At 45.2% G+C, this 17,810-nt stretch overlaps 1 protein-coding gene across 1 annotated transcript in view; it reads left to right on the forward strand.

The window, feature by feature from the left end:
• LOC119460555 (T-complex protein 1 subunit alpha-like) overlaps nt 1-17,810 on the forward strand; it is a 47,436-nt gene that overhangs the window by 4,306 nt on the left and 25,320 nt on the right. The window contains exons 4-8 of the mRNA XM_037721488.2: nt 3,159-3,256; nt 6,175-6,285; nt 7,932-8,113; nt 11,647-11,773; nt 14,281-14,456. Of these exons, the coding sequence (XP_037577416.1) occupies nt 3,159-3,256; nt 6,175-6,285; nt 7,932-8,113; nt 11,647-11,773; nt 14,281-14,456 (694 nt within the window). The remainder of the gene's footprint in view (nt 1-3,158; nt 3,257-6,174; nt 6,286-7,931; nt 8,114-11,646; nt 11,774-14,280; nt 14,457-17,810) is intronic.

Here is a 17,810-nt window from a genome sequence, read left to right on the forward strand (position 1 = left end):
TAAGCTGCCCTCGATAGTAATGCACACAAGATTTTCACTGCTAGATACGAAAACACGAAAGCCTTGACTGTTCACTTGCAAAGGATTATCGTAGGGGAGAAAATAAAAAAAAATTGCATCCGTGCCTCAGTGGACGAGGCATCACTTATCATCTCTGTTAGAGGCTTCCTGATTTTTAATTTTTGATTTCTCACGAACATGTACACCCATGTACTATCGACATAAAAAGTTTATGGACCAAGGGATCTGGAAAAAAGATGAATATCTCCGTAGCCTCAAAACGCAGCCTGGTATTCCCAATTCCTGCCTCTACTGGTATATGCGAACAACATTGTGATGTACGATTTTATTGCTTACTTTTAAAGGCTGCTCGGATATTTAGTGTTTTCTGAGATCCCATGGTCTGTAAACTTTTTTGGCCGATAGTACATGATGTGAAGGAGAAAACAGGAAAAAAGCTGCGTTCTGTCGTGCGCCGTTTTACTCACCGACAGCAACAAAGGGGGGGTAATGGCATATGCAGCGTCACCACTCCCCGGTTGGCTTGGCGGGAGAGCTGAATTGCCATAAAGATATTCGGACCCTTCATTTGCAATTTTTTCGTAAGCTAAGTCATTTACTTGCACGAAACAAGTGTTGCGAGGTTTCTGGAATGGTATTTAAACAGTCCATGTCGACTTTAGTGTCCCTTTGAGCCCTGCATTTTGTGAACCACAAGGAACCATGAGCCTAGGGACTCTGTCCATCAACCGCTACAGCAGGTTGACTTTCCTACACAACTGCAACACCATGCTTGTACTGAAAGCACAAACTTCATCAGGAGGGTTCTTTTCGATAGTAAAACGAATGCCTTGAAAATTCACGCATTATATGTGCCCTTCCAGTATTGAAGCTTCTGCTTCAGTTTGCTTCTTGTCTCAGACACCGCCGCTAAAGCATCGGGGAAAGCCTTCTTGAATGACATACTACTAATATCAAACGTTTTGGGAAAGTGCATTGTACATTAAGAGGAGGCATGACTAAAGAGCTCATGGGGCTAAATAAACATAGGGCTTTGCACAGGAAAATAAGGCTCCCTCATGTCATTTGTTGGGGAGACCTGTCAGGCATGTAAATTTAATTAAATTTGACACGTTGATGCTGATTACAGCGTCCAAAGTGAGCAATTTTAGAGCACTAAATAAAAATGAAATTTGCGTTGTGGGGTGCACCGTTTGCAGCCGTTGTCATTATGGTGCTCAGTTTGGGGAGCTGCATGCCACTGTACTTGAAGCCTGGATGCAGCTCAGTAAAGGCGGTGCTCCCTGTTCGGTGTCGTCTCTCAGCCGGTTGTCAGGCTCAGAAACCATGCCCCTGAGTCCATGGCGTTTACAAGTTTAGTCTGCCTTCATGAATAGTGAAACAAAAATAGGCATACCACTATGGGGCTTCAGTTTGTTGTTATTGTCTTTTACAACATTGCAACCGACCACAGCAACTTTGGCCATCATTGCATGTTAAATACAAATCCCGGAAGCAAAATGGCACCTGCTACGTCAAAGTCATTGCATTGTCGACCTGAAGAAGTTGCCAAGTACAACCCCTGACAAAAGCATTGTAGTTGAAAGTCATGTATAAATTATTCTTTACGTGATAGAAGCTGTTTCAAAGGCTTCAAATTACAGTACACTGTGCAAGCGATGCTGTCGAGAGTATGCATTTCTTAGTCAAATGAGTTCTGGTGAGCAGTGTTACCAAATCAGCAGTTCTCCCACTAAATTTAGCGGATTTTTGCACTGCTTAGTGGGCTTGTATACTGGGAGGTGGGATTTTCGGCAGTATTTTAAGTCTTGTTAGCTTTTTTTGCGGCGGTTCTTGGTGGTTCATTTTTATTTCTTAAGAGTCGTAAAATTATACTCTTTTCTGCAAAAAAATGTCGCTGTGCGCATATGACGTCACTGAGGTGTCATGGTGCTGAACATCGGAACACGCCCAGCACATTGAAGGGGCCGTTTTCCAGTAGTGCGCCCCTCTAGCGGACCATCTATATCCATGCTGGTGCTTCCCTTGTCAAACGCAGTGGTCAAACGTGTGTTGAGTCAGCTGAACATTATCAAATGCAAACAGACGAACAGAATGTCAACAGAGATGACAAATGCCATCTGAACTGTTCGAGCCGGACTCCGAAGGCTGAGTAAATGCTGCTCAAACTACGAACTGTTCGCAGATGTAGTGCAAAAGATCGGCGCAATGGAGATTTATAGCGGGCCAAATCTTTAGCTAGCTTATGTAAATGCGTTAATTTTTTTATGCTGTCCAGTGCGTTACGATGGAACGAACTTGCGAAACGGTAGAGGTTAACTAATGCTCACAAAGCTCGTGAAGATAGCATAGTCATTTGTAAGTTTCTTCCTAATTTAAGGTGCTGTTGCACAGAAAGTCGCTGTTCGCGCACGCTAGTTACAAATTTGGTCGGCTGTACGTCGGCCGCGGCACTGAAAGCCTGCCTGGAACCAGCGGCACAAGTGGACAATCGCCCGTTGAGTGCTCGACAAATACGAAGCAGACATCTTTCTGTGAATGAAAGTGCCTGCAGTCATCAGCAGTTTCTAGTAAGGAAAGAAAGAAGTGTTTTGTTAAAGTTGAATCTATAGTTTCTAGTCAATAAAGAAATAATTTCGTCTTGGGTAGGAATTCTCGGCGTCTTGGGTACAAATATTGAATTTAGCGGGTTTTGGAGGTTCCTGTTGCTGCGGGTTTCTTATTTTTGAGTTGGCAGCACTGCTGGCGAGCGCATTAAATAGTGACTGACATAAGGTTTATCTGTGTGGTATCACACAAGGCTTTAAAATTTCAGGCATGAGCAAGATTATGTTATTTCCTAGGCCCCTGTGGCACGAGTATTAGTTGGACATTTGGTGGACGTGAGTGCTTAGAAACAATTCAATAAATGTGAATGTTGGTAACTTTCTGCTGTCGCCATTGGTTAATTAATCGGCATCCTACCTTGTCCTTGCGGGAAAAGTTTTATGCTGCAACCACGAGGGGCTGGTTGTTGTGGCAAATATTTGTATGGGCCTTGGTTGTAATCATTACTCACGCTCAGTTTACAAGTGTTTCATAGTTGCATATAACAATTTCCATTGGTATTTCATTTTTGTGGTATATTACTGCACCAGGTTCTGATTGCTGCCGAGTTGCTGAAAAATGCAGATGAGCTCGTCAAGTGTAAAATCCACCCGACATCCATCATCAGTGGCTACCGTCTGGCTTGCAAGTGAGTAAAGCTATGTGGGGAAGTCTGCTTTAAAAAGGGCAGCTGGAAACTTGGGTCAAACCATGGAGGAAGGAAACAAAACAGGAGAGGCCCGGACGTCACTTTTTTGAAGCCGGAAGTGCAGCCATGTTGGTGTGCCACCTCTCTTTGCGCCTCCAATCAGGGGTTCTGCAGCTCGCCAGAGCAGATGGGCGCGAACTTTGAACTTGCATTGTTACGAGCGGCCGGAAGTGTGTGCTGCCGACGCGCGTCAAACCAAATCTTACGACACTTCTGTAGCAGGTTTAGTGAAGCAGACGCGCTCGTGTGTTTTTCCGTTGCACGTTGAAGAAGACGAAGAAGACCCGCGCCGTGTTTGCTTGAGTACCGTATTTACTCGAATCTAGGCCGACTCCGATTCTAAGCCGACCCCCCAAAAGTTTGAGTCCGAAAAAAAAAAAAAAAAACTTACCTCGAATGTAGGCCGAACGAAAAAGCGAGAACAGCATTCGCAAATGAAACAGCATTATTAAATTTGAACATGCCGAGCTCATTCTATGTCACCATCGCTGCTAGCCTCGTCGCTATCTTCCTTACTGCTGACATCTTCAAACAGTGCGCTATATTCAGTACCATCCAGCGCATTAGAGATGCTGCATTTTTGGAAGGAGCGCACGTTGCGGCGCACGCAACATCTCCTGTGGCCCCTCCAACGACAGACCGATGCCGAAGTTCTGCCCGGTTTGAACGTTTGACGATGCCTCTACGGCTAGCACAACTACCGTATTTACTCGATTCTCACGCTTCCTCGATTGTAACGCGCGCCCGTTTTCCGTGAGGAAAAATTGGAAAAATAGATTTCCACCCGATGCACTGATGTTGCGATGAATAAAACAGTCGCAGTTTCGCCCGAAAGGCGATGCATCGAATGCGGTAGCAAATTAGTAGACTGCTATTAACAAGCACGGTGTCACGCGCGCTCAAGCAAACATGAACACACCTCGGTCGTTGACCGCGGAAACGAACTGTCAAAACACTGGAGACGAAGCGCGCCTTCGTGCTAGCATGCCTCTCGCTTCAACGCGGCGAGAACACGGCGCGCGGCGGACTTTACCAGTCGCAGATTGCTTTCAAGATAGGGCCAAGCCTGATCGTATCGCCGGAGTGGATCGTCGCAGATTACGTCCTGCTTCGGGCCACTGAAACCGTTCCGCATTGCTTTGCTGGCGAAAATCCTCTCCTGTTGGCGCCAGTCCCGCTCGCAAGTTTCGGATTCTCCGAACGCCCGTGATGCGGCCCGATTTCCGTCCGTCTCCGCACAGATGATCACTTTCCTTTTAAACGCGGCATCATGATGAACTCGGTACTTCATGCTGATAGATAGAGCAGACGCTGAGAACGTGAAGACAGACGGTAGACTATTGCCTAAGCACGTGTTCTGCAGCACACGGAGGAAGCTTCCGCATGCCACGGTAGCTAGGCACGACGCGCGTGCGAGGCGGCCATTTTGAAATACCGACGCAGATTTAGGGTCGTGTTGAAAGTGCGCGTTAGATTCGAGTAAATACAGTATTCGTTTAGAAAGCGGCACTATAGTGGCGTCGCCTATTTGGTGCCATTACGATAACGCCACACCGCGCGCCGATGCTGCACCATACCGATACTACCGATACGACGCAGGTCAAAAAGGCGACGTCGCTCGTGTACTTCAGCTGGCTACTGGCGCGGCTAGTAGCGGCTGCGATACTGACTTTTCTAGATGGCGCTAACTATGCACCATATTTATCAGTTTCAGTTAAAAACTGGCGCGTTTTTTAAAATCCTCGAATCTAAGCCGGCCCTAGAGTTTCGTATGTGATTATTTGAAAAAAACTATCGGCCTAGATTCGAATAAATACGGTATATTTGTTGCTGGCCGACACTCACACTCACAGACCCAACTTTCACACAACACAACTTTCAAGCTTACACACCAAACCCCAAAGTCCGCTTTTCTCGCGAACAAGAGGTGCTGCGGGAAAGACACCGGCGGAAAAATCTTATCGCACTTTTCAGAGACTGAGGGCAGCAAAGCTTAAGGAGCGCGGTTGTCATGGCAACGTTGACATTTGGGGTACCCATCCCAGTGCTCCTTTGCGAAAAACAGCACGTGACTTCCGCCACACCTTCTCCAATACGCTCGTGCTGGCCAGGGCCTCTCCTGGGGTTTCCTTCCTCCATGGGTCAAACGTTGCTTTTTTAGAGTGGTATATTGCAGTATTAAAATAGAAACGAATATACTAGCTGCTTGAGAGTGCATGGAGTGTTATCAATATTTGCCACGTAGAAATTGCCTGGAAGTAGCTGTATTTTATGGTGCAAGAGATAACTGCACGCACCACCTGTTATCCCTTGTTAGCATTAAGGAAGTGTTTTAAGCTTGCATACACTATTCTTAAAGAGAAACTGAGACGTCCACCCAAATGTAGCAATTCGCTACTATGGAAACCCAACCGGGTTCCTCGAAAGAAAGCCTCGCAGTTGAAGAAAAATTCGTCCTGGTCCGGGACTCGAACCCGGGACCACCGCCTTTCCGGGGCAGCCGCTCTACCATCTGAGCTAACCAGGCGGCTAGCAGATGGCAGGGCGAAGTCGAACGGAAAGGCGGTGGTCCCGGGTTCGAGTCCCGGACCAGGACGAATTTTTCTTCAACTGCGAGGCTTTCTTTCGAGGAACCCGGTTGGGTTTCCATAGTAGCGAATTGCTACATTTGGGTGGACGTCTCAGTTTCTCTTTAATTACTTATCTCCACCTAGCGGATTTCCGCTGAACTATTACACCATACACTATTCTTACCTGGAAAAAGTGTGCAATGCACAACCGGGTGCCTGCTGTTGTGGGTTTTACATTGGATCATAACATCTCGCATGGCACGATGTGCCATTCTTGTAATCCCTCAGAGAGGCTTGCCGGTACATCCAGGAGCACCTGACCACGTCAGTCGAAGAACTGGGCCACGAGAGTGTGGTGAATGCTGCCAAGACAGCCATGTCCTCCAAGCTGATCGGGCCGTATCCTTGCTTGTGGGCCACACCCGTGGGTCTTCGGCTTTGTGGCAATTAGTCCAGCAGGATAATCAAAATGCATCACTACAAAGACGAGCATAAATTTACACACCAAATACTGATAACTTGCAACTAGGTGTCCCTGTAGATAATGAGCATCACTTATTACTGGGATTATCTGCTATGCTGTAAAAATATGGCGCAAAAATAATTCAGCACAAGCATTTTAAACATTCCTGCCACTGAGTGACGGTACATTCATTTGTGACTCTTCGCTTTTGAATCAATTCATGAGCGAGTAATTACATGTACAATTATTACTCTTGTCAAGACCATTTCCAGGTACATTGCTCTTGTGCATTGCCTGGTCTCGCACATCCTCTGTCTATGCTTACAAGCCCTTGCCTCAACCTGTCCCCAATGATTACAAGAGTAGTGGCCTGAACCTGTGCTGTGAAGAAAAACTGTCCATGCTACATCAATGAGGGGGCAGGCATGTCTTGCTTGAAGGGCTTCCTGGTTTATAGTGTGACGAATATTTTTGTCGGCGTGTTTGCTGGCTGTATTGTTTTGCACGCTTTATTTCTGGGGATGTCACTTAGCCTCATACTGCACTTTCCACTGTGGCAGAGCTTATTCTGCTACCTAACATGTAGAGTATGAAAAATATGTGCTCTGCAGGAACAGTGAAATGTCAGCCTTTAATAAATTTGTCCAGTGGCATTTTTTTCGAGTTTGAGCAGATTTTTAAAAAAAATCACGTAGAGCACATAGCACAGTTCATCCTGCTCAGGTTAATTTCCTGTGGTGGAGGTGTCACGCAAGCATCTTGCTTTTCCTACATTCGTTTCAGCTCTTGCATCACTGAGTAGGCGGGATTCAATTTGTGCTCCTGCCTCGCTATGCTGACGAAAGCACGGTGCTGGCGACTCACAAACGCACGAGCAAACATTCAGAAATCGAAATGCTTGCACTGTCTCACCCTGAATTGCTAATTGGAAACTTAAACCTTTTCTTCTTTTTTCTCATTGAGCCAAAGGAAGAGATGGTATTGACGCATACAGTTGCCTTTGGGCACCTTGCACAGATCTCACAGAAAATATTTTACTCAGTGTAAACGGGCTGCATTCTTGGTCAATCACTTTGAGTGAAACACTTTTGCACAATGCGACATCTGGTGCAACACCTGACTGGACCATTGGGTGTTCTGTCCACTGGCTTAGCTGATCAGAATCCACTGAAAGAGAAAACCACTCTTGGAAAAACTCAAGTGCACACTCTAGTTGCTTGGGTAAAGGCTCTGCATTTGATTACTAGTACATCTTTCAACAATACCATCCATGGATTTTATCCAAATGTCAAAACACTAAGCTTATTAGATAACAGGCTGATGCCATAACAGCTTACTAAAGTCAGAGATTTCAGTACCAAGATGAATAAAAGGAACAATCAGCTAAAATAATCGACTGGTTGTGTACATTTTCATTCCCTTTAGGATGTATTTATGGCTGCATTCTAGGTCATCAGTGCCAATCAGTATTTCCAAGACATTGGTAGCCCTGATTTTGAGCAGTCGAGGTGTAGGCAGTGACTCGTATTTAAGATCATGTGCACCTCACTCGTGTGCATACTTCCTTGACTGTGTGTCTCAGAGATTCGGACTTCTTTGCAAACATGGTTGTGGATGCGGCCAATGCCATCAAGGTGTCCGATGGCAAGGGGGGCTTCCGCTACCCCATTAAGGCTGTCAATGTTCTGAAGGCACATGGCCGCAGTGCTCGTGAGAGCATGCTTGTTCATGGCTATGCCTTGAACTGCACTGTTGCATCCCAAGGTATGTTTTCTGGCTGTTTTCTTTTACGGTCAGGCCTGTAGGAGTAACACCTGTGCTTACAGTGCCTGTACAGACAAATCTGAATGGTACACTCACGCTTGATCGCAATTTTGAAAAGTCCCATCTAGACTACACCGAGTGCAATGCTTTAAATTTATGGTTGACTGGAACACTAGTCTAGTTCGCGGAGAATAATGCAAATCCCTGAACTGCTGTCTCAGCCGAGGCAGCGCTGACAACGAGGTACAGCTTCAATGTTTGGGTTATGAAATCTTAGCCTTGCAGAATCCTGGCAGCGACCTCTGCACACATTGTGTATACTGAGGTGTACAGTGAATGGCAGCAATACACATGAAGAAAGCTTGTCAAAAGATTCTCAGCACTAAAGAGAAAGCTCCAGAAAGCAGTGTGGTGCAAATACTTTAATATCACCGAATAAAATTAAAGAGTGAATGTTTGAATAATTCGATTCGAGAATGGAATATCTACGACCGTATTTATTTGCATAATGAACGAACCCCCCACTTTTCGAATCAAGAAGTCTGTTTTTTCTTTTCCTCGCATAATGATCGCATCCTGAACTTGCTGCCCTGAAGTAGGAGAGACACGGTACGATTTGGGGTCCAGCGGGTACAATTGTATCGGACGCCGAATCGTACAGTGTGTCTCCTACTTTCATTGCGATAGCAATAGGCTTGTGCGAATATTCGAGCGCTTCGAATATTCGAACGAATATTACAGTATTCGAATTCGCTTCGATCCGAATTTAAAATTGCCGATATTTCGAAGTATTCGAGGTGAACGAATATCAAAACTGCGTGCAAGTACTATCAGGAGTTTCGGTTTCGTTAGGCAAGCCGCAGTGCCATTGACATCAGGCCTACATCTTGACGACATCTGGAGCCAAGACAAGCTAAGCCACATTCAGAGCGTTCTCATAGCCATCTTACACGCACGTTCGTCAAGGCTCCCGTTTCATTGTTTGGTTACCGTGTGGCACGCGTGCAGTGAGCAGGTGTTGATCACACTCCACGCGTGAACTTCAGTGTGCATCAGTTACTTCAGTCAAGTGACATGGCCAATGCGTCCACGGGTGCCAACCCGATATGGAACTTTTTTGTAAAGGTCCCGCCTGGCCAAGAAGCTCAGTGTCTGAAGTTCCACTCCATTCTGAAGACGCCAACGGGGACTACGACGACTCTGGCAACACATTTAAAGAGGCACCTAGATGTCTTCGTAACATACGAAAATAAATGTTGTGCGCGGAAAAGCGTGAAGTCTACCGCTAAGCCTCATGTGCAACAGCCTTCAGTTGCTGACCGGTTCAAGACGAAGCTGAAACATACGGCGCCAAAAGCACAGTAAATGACAAAGGCCATTGCCGGATTCATAGTGCGCGGGATGCATTCTTACAGTGTTGTTGAGGAGCTGGGCTTTGTGGCCGTTATGAACGCTGCTATGCCCGAGTACGTTGTGCCGTCGCGTACACAACGTGCAGCGCAGTATCGCTGGCAGCCGCGACGGTGGCCGGCGTGTGTGTGCTGAGCGCATTAGGCTGTTTCACTTCCAAAGCTGCAGCGCTTCGCTTTTACTCCAGCGTCGCAGTGCTTCCGGCGTGTGGGCACGAAATATAGAATTAATAAATGTGACTTGTTATGGTCACGTGCATTAAAATAAACTGGCGTGTAAGGCTGGCGCTATAGTGAAGCCATGCGCATTATAATTATGCCATACCTTGAAACAGTTGTGCACCAAAGTGAGTGGAAAGGCCCAAGTTATCATAATTAGGAAAAGAAAAGAGGAAAGGACGAAATGAAAAAAAAAAAAAAGCCTTTATTGCAGGCGACTGCAGGAATCTGCAAAAGATATACATCGGGCTTCTTTATCAACTTCGTCAAGACCTTGCCGAAGTGAAGCCACGATGGTTTCCGCAAGAAAATTTTAGCTGCTATTTGAAGTTTAGTACTTGGTAAAGTCACCTCCAGCGGCTTCCATTCTTCGAGAAAGACTGTCGAATAGATGGGTCGCAATGTTAACCGTAGGCACTCCCACTCCTCTTGTATGGCGACCCGCAGCGCGTCCTGGGAGTTGCGCTCAAAAGGCCACCGCGAGACTGCCTTCTTCATTTCACACCACATATTTACGCATATGTTCATGTCGGCACTTTGGGGAGGCCACTCCAACAGCATCACTCTCTGCTGCTCCAGCAAGCATGTTATTGATTTGGCCATATGGATGGGGCTGTGGTCCTGCTGAAAGTAAAAGGCCATCAGGGAATAGGCACGACGACGCTCTCAATTACTTTGCGATACGTGGCAACATTGATGGGGGCACTACATTGTGTCACTATATTGATTCAATGCTGTCGACAGTCATCGTGAGATGGCTACTACCGAATTTTTCGGTCGTTCACATAATTTTCAGCCTCTTTAGGCGTTATCAATTGGTCTCTTGTTGCGGATAAACATCGACAGTGTGCTTCTTGGTATGTCATGCTTCTTGATCATTTCGTACTTTGTTGGCTTCTCTTTCTCTCATTAAATTTCCATGTTATCCTTCATAGTTTAAGCACAGTATTTGCCACGCGATGAAGATATGGCAGTACATGCACAGGCAACGTCTGGTCACTCAACAGAAACGTCCCTCAACATGAACTACAAGGCACTAACACAACCAAGAGGATAAAATATGGTGCAACTTATCTAGCATGTACTTCAACGTGTTATCACTGGCTTTACTCAACAATAAAATATAACAAAAGCATAGACATCTAGCCACCTATGTGGGTGGCATCGTCAGTTTGTTTTTGTTATATTTTATTGAGTAAAGCGAGTGATAACACGTTGAAGTATGAGTTCCACTGGCTTTTGGAATGTTATTTCACTTATCTAGCTTGCTTGACTTTTGCGACTGGAACGTTGTCGAAAGTACCACATGGGCCACACACTCCACTGTTGATGTTAATGTGACTAATCATTAGCAAAAATAAATGAAAGAACATGTTGGCCATGATGTCATTCCGGCTTTATTCATCTTTTCCGGCGTATGCAGTCCACAAACACACAGTCTTTGAGATCAGAGGGAGCTGTCACTGGGGCGTGGATCAATGACAGTGGTAATAAGCGTGTCGTATCACCAGTCGCTTAGCTGGGAAAGTGACCACTTTCCTAGCTAAGCTAAGCAAGCCAGGAGCTGGCCATGGTGGCACGCAGTTCGAATTATCCATGCCTGACCCGATTTGCGTGAGAATTAACACGCTACTAATTACGTAGAGTTCTATGGAGTTTGGCTGGACTGTGCCATTTAGTTTGAATTATCCAGAAGTTCATGAAGTGTGACTTTGTGACTTAACAAGCTTTTATTGTACTAGGATGGACAAGAAATTACATCTGCAAGCTAGAATTTTCGTCTGGCTGAGAGGACAGATGTACTATTAGGCCTTTGTTTTATTTTTTATTATTTTTTTTTTTTTTTTTGTATTCGTGGGTTCTTATGAGTCTGTCCAGCAGTGATGGGTGCCCTCTCTGTTGCAGCTATGACAAAGAAGGTTGCCAATGCCAAGATAGCCTGCTTGGACTTCAGCCTGCAGAAGGCCAAGATGCACATGGGTGTTCAGGTGCTGGTCACCGACCCTGAGAAGCTTGAGGCCATCCGCCAGAGGTGGGTCGGTGCTTTAAAGTGCACTGCATTACTACACTCACCCTGATGTGTTTTATTTGCACTTGACCTCTGCCTGCTTTTCTACATGTCTGTATAATTGTTGACATTTTGTGCGCATTTTGTTTACAGCAGAGGTTCTTATTGAGTTCAGAGTACTGCTAATGGCCCACTTGTGAGGGCATACATGAGGTGGATAGTAAATAAAGTAGTCTTATAGCTACAAATAATTGGAATAACATTGGCAAAGCAAGGACAATTAGAATGAGGAGAAACAAAAATAAATAGTAACATTCATCAAACTAACACTGCATTATATCATACTAACGCTACATTGCATCGGCAGTAGTTATTAAGGAGTTTTAAATATTGCATACCTAAAATTCGGGTACGCAAACAGCCAAGTGTACAGAAGAACACGGCCCTGCACCTAATGTGCACCCAGTTTTTATGAATCCACAGAGAAAAACAATGGGCATTTAAAAATATATTACCGCACCTGATATGGTCCACTGATCCTTGTGGCGTTCCTTTGTTGGGTAGCCGAAATTAATCACTGCGGAGGTTGCAAACGCCTGCTGTTGCTGTTCGGTGTGTCAAAAAGCTGCTGATGTAGTAACAGATCCGGGCTCCGCAGCCTGTATCTTCAAGGTTGCGGAGGATGGCTTCGTGGCTTACGTTGTCGAATGCGCCCTTTACGTCGATCGCCAGGATTGATGATTTGTGTCTTTGATCAAGGTAGTCGAGCAGGTCTTCCTTGAGGAGCAGGAGTACGTCCTGCGTGGAAAAATGCTGTTGGAATCTGAACATGGCAAGTATCCATTGTCCTTGAGGTATGGCGTTCACTGGTCGTGCACCATGCGCTCGAGGAGTTTGCCCATGCAGGACATGAGGGAGATGGGACGGAGGTTTTCGATGCGAAGGGGTTTGTTGGGTTTGGGGATCATGGTGGACCTCCGAATGCTTCCATGCTGCTGGTAGGTCCCCCTTTTCCCAGCAGTCGTTGTAGTACTGGAGCAGTGCTGTTGCGGCCGATTGCGGGAGGTTGCGTAGAAGCTCATTAGTGATTCTGTCCTTGCCGGGACTGGTGTTGCTAGTGAGTTTGGCTAAGGCTGCGTGGAGCTCTGCTTGCGTGAATGGTCAATCAAGGTCTGGGTTTGTTGCTCCGTCGTACGCCTTGCCACTCGTCGACGAAGTGGGCTTGTCGCTTCTAAATTTCTGCTGAAGTTCATGAAGGAGATCGTGCTCTGATCCAGCGTGGTTGTGGATGTCAGTAGAAAGCTAAAAAAATATACTTTTAAAGATATGTTTCATGAACACCTCTTAGACCGTTATATGTAACATAATGTGAAACAGTTTACTGAAAAGTGCAGCAAATTCTTAAATATATGGAATGTTTCTACTTTAATTGTCTATAGTGTGTGAAAGTTCGAATGTTAGAGCTTCTAAAGGGCATGGGCTGCAAGAAAATGTTTTCTGTTTAGTAGAAACATCCTTTTTCTAAAAAATATTGGGCAAAACTCTACAGCCTGCTGGACTGGCAGCAGCCAACCTCCACGGTGTCCTGTATGAAATGTCACTCCTTAAACTGCATTCTAGACTGTGCAGAAAGTTCATAAAAGCATGATGCTTGTAGGTCGCCTATAATTTATCATTTTCAGTGATCGTGGTAGGAATTAATGTTCATTGTCATTACTCTTAGATAGTCCTTTATTGCTGCAGGCCACGTGGGGTCCTTTGTGCAGTCGAGTGCATTTGATATTCCATGACGACTCTGCAATAATCACTGAATGGTATTTGGCCCATGCCTAGGCCAACCACTTCACCAGCTTGAAATGAAACAGTGAAAAGCTGAAAATATGTGACGCAGTTTCATTGCCACTAGCTTAGCGCATAGCTTCTTCTTGAATTAGTTTTTTTTTTTTTTTTTTTCGTGGAAGTGACACGTCACCATCTTGTGCTAAAAAAAAATAGCGAAAACTTCTGTTGCCATCTTGTAAGGACACTAGCATTGACACTGACAGTAGGCTGTGAACACAGTTTCGGTTTTGCATCCAATTGTAACGTGTTGCAAGCAGTTTTCAGACACATTTTGACCGAATAAACTATGCACATTGGATTCTGGTAATTATATTATCATTATGTGCTGTCATTTTCTCTTGGAACTGTTGAGGGTAGGGCATAAGCGTTTTGAATAGGGGCGTGCTAAAACCAAATAGTAGGTTTCGAATTGAATATGAAATCGAATCAAGAAAAAAAAAGCTGAATGTCATATTGAATATCAAACAGATTTTTTTACCGAAAATGATAGCCCAGGCTTTTTAGCTGTGCTATCCAGAAGGACTTTTATGCAACATGTGCTAATTTATTCATACTGCTAAAACGATGGCACCTTTGGTGAAACAATGTTTGGCTGCAGTTAAGAGTTAGTAAATATAAAAATTCAGCTGTATATCTAGGAGAGAAGATAGGCACTCTTGAACAAAGCTTGTCTGTTGCGATTTCTGCAGAGAAATGGACATCACCAAAGAACGTATCTCCAAGATCTTGGGTGCTGGCGCCAATGTAATCTTGGTCACAGGAGGTATCGATGACTTGTGCCTCAAGTACTTTGTGGAGGCTGGAGCCATGGCTGTACGCCGTTGCAAGAAGCAGGATCTTCGACGCATTGCAAAAGCCACTGGAGGTACTGCAGTCAAGCTGCATTTTCGTGCGCTCAGTAACTTGCATTTTCTACCTCCTGTCTTGAGCACAGACACAAGATTTACTTGGAATGCAGTGTGATCGGTAGTATTGCCAGTATTGTCTTAGCATAATATATGTTAGGGGAAAGTGTATCGCTTTGCCACACAACACCTCTGCATCCTGCACAATGCTTGGATTGGTGTATAGCATAAAATCTGTTTTATTTCTTGTCTGTTTGTTTAGACTTCTCCATCTGCTGCCACTTAATGCATTGCCAGAATACTATACAGTCAAGGACCGATAATTTGGACTTTACGGGGAACGTAAATAAGTCCGAACTATCGAATGTTCGAAATAACGAATGTGCCCAAAAACAAAGATAATTTTATTTACGTTTTAATACCCCTGTGCAAGAAAGAAGTCGATTCATTGCTGCACACACTTCCACTTACGTGCAACCAAGTACGCCTATATTTCTGCCCGTTTTCTGTTGTCGCCGTACGCTGATGCAAGAACTGCCTTTGCAGTTCAAAGGCAGTCCTTGCACGGCAAGTCAGATCTGCAGGGCACATCATCATCCAAGTTGGAGTCGCTGTTTGACGGTGGAGAACTTCTGCAAAGTCTTCAAATGTAACGGCAGCAGGAATCGGCACACTGCAGCCTAGCAGGTCATCAATGATGTCCGCATTTGAGCTCATTGTGGTAGGCAGCAGTTCAGGCTCTTCGCAACAATTGCGGAGTCAGGGTCATTTGGACTGCGACTCGAGGCTCATTTGGAGTCAGACTGTAAGTGTTCGTGTCATTTGACGCGGCCTGGCGATAACTTCACGAGAACGACTTCTTGGAGCCAGCAGAATGCTGTCTGGAACGCCAACTAAACAAACAGAATGGTGAGAGCAGGCCATGCGCTGGGATGCCGGAATAGGATGTGATGATTGCGATGATGATGTGACCTCACAGTTCAGGCAAAGCCTCCAAGATCAGCATTCGTAATTTAATCTGAGGCGTAGTGCTGCGACCGAGACAAGGCCTCAGGGATTGCTGTTTTATGTGCAATCTCTGAGGCCATACTTGATGTCTCGTATCTCTGAGGCCACAGTTTGTGTCTCATTGAGGTAGCCAGAGGAGATGATGGCGGCAGAATCCGCGTACTCTACAGTCATGGACGGAGTCCGGATAATCGAATATAGAGCTGGCAGCTGTCCGAAATATTGGTTGTCTTTAGACATTGAGTCCACGGGCTATTGGCGGTGCCGTGAAGCTGTCCGGATTATCAGTGTCTGATTTAACGGTCGGCGACTGTAGAATCGTCGCTTGTTACGAGCTGCGATAATCCAGCAATAGTCTGTTATATCTGAAGTTCATTCTATCCAAAATTATTCTCGCGGTATCTTGTGAAAATCCGAAACTTCACATATATCGCAGTCTAACCTGTAAGCAAACGAAAAGAGGGGGAAAAAATTAATAAGTAACTTGAAATAAATAACTAGATTAATGGGCGAGTTTCCGTGGTAATCGTACAGCCAAGTGGCACGGCGTCTTTCTGTCCCCCATTTTATGGACGCTGACTAATGGCAGTTTCCCCTTACCGTGGCATAGTACACCTGCACAACAGCAAGATTAACGGCCAGCACAGTGGAGGGGAGCCAGCCGGCCGGCCAGCTTTGCTGGACCAACCACTCGGCCCTAGTGCATCGGCGCCACCGGTGAACGACGGCTACAGTTTGTTCTTCATACAAAACATTGGCCAGTAGTACGAGCCAATGTCTTCATCTTACCTTTCGTGACAAGCGACGACCACTGCCAAATCTGTCTATAGTATGAATGAGAGCCATGCTACGAGGCAAGTTCAATTTGGAGCCTGCGTCTGGCATGCGAGACAGCTCAACTGCATCACGCATCTCGTAGCCTGGACGCCGCAAATAGCAGCATATCTTTTTTTTGTGTGTGCTTTTTGTGATGGGAAATTGAGCTTTCTCAAAACGTTGCATTTTGCATTCATCAACAGTTGTTTTTGAAACACCGCATGGTGCAGCTTCACTTCGAAGTTGGTCAAGCTTAGTGGCACCTTCGGTGGCAGCGATCCGCTTGCATAGTCAACACAAAAACACACTTTCCCGGCGGAGTATTGTGTGGAGCAAGAAACTTGCCGCTAGTGTATTTGTTCCTTAAGAAAATTTTTTTTCAAATTCCGCAGGTAGCCAAAAATAGTTGCGTGCAGTGCACTGCTGCATGCACCCATCACCGCAGCAAAGTACATTGTATTTACACCATCTAGACAAAATTTGCCCCAAAATTTGTCTGTTGTAGCCGATAGTCCGTTATAGCCATGTCAGTTGAAAGTGGAATTGGTTACATTGATAATATAGGCAGACGGAATTAAAGGGGGTGGCTACCTTCGGATACCAACTTTTTTGTTTATTTTGCTATCTTAATGAAATTTTCAGGATATACTCATAGCAAAAGCATTAGTAGAACTTCAATATTTCATGTAGTTATGTTCACTGGTTCTCAAGTTACAGCAATATGTCAGAATGGTGCACATGCTTTTCTCATTCCATGCCTGGAGAATTTTCAAAAGGTGCTGGAACTGTGCATTTCACTATGATGATTCCCAGATGGATACCTCAGGGCAAGACAGAGCCCTTTTTTTAAATTTCCTTGCTGAAAAATTTTAGCAAACCACCGAATTTAGTATTGGTGATTACAATTTTATCAATCAAATTTTGATTAAATATCACAAATCACAGACACAATATATAAAAAAACATGACCCGCCGTGGTTACTCAGTGGCTATGGTGTTGGGCTTCTGAGCACGAGGTCGCGGGATCGAATCCCGGCCACGGCAGCCGCATTTCGATGGGGGCGAAATGCGAAAACACCCGTGTACTTAGATTTAGGTGCATGTTAAAGAACCCCAAGTGGTCCAAATTTCCGGAGTCCTCCACTACGGTGTGCCTCATAATCGGATCATGTTTTTGGCACATAAAACTCCATAATTAAATTTTTTAAATAAATGGGCTTGTCTTGCCCTCAGAAATTTATTCACATACACAATAAAAGAAAACACCTGGAAATCTGATGAGCGGTTACAGAGATATGGCTGGAATAAGCAGCCTCACCAGCCAAAAAAGTCATGTTGAGAAAATGAGGTCTGAAAGTTTTGAGCACATATATTGGTCTAAAATGACCCTGCAGCGTAACTGGAGGTGTCCTTAGGCACTCTCTTCCTTTGCCGCCTTTCCACCTTCTCTTGAGATTGCTTCTTGGCCTTTTTCAACATTTTTCCCCTTCACTTGCAGCGGTGGCACCTTCAGGATCGCGCTCCATTGCTTGAAATTCCCACTCCGTCGC

The sequence above is a fragment of the Dermacentor silvarum genome, chromosome 8, assembly GCF_013339745.2.
Source record: "Dermacentor silvarum isolate Dsil-2018 chromosome 8, BIME_Dsil_1.4, whole genome shotgun sequence".
Taxonomy (NCBI): domain Eukaryota; kingdom Metazoa; phylum Arthropoda; class Arachnida; order Ixodida; family Ixodidae; genus Dermacentor; species Dermacentor silvarum.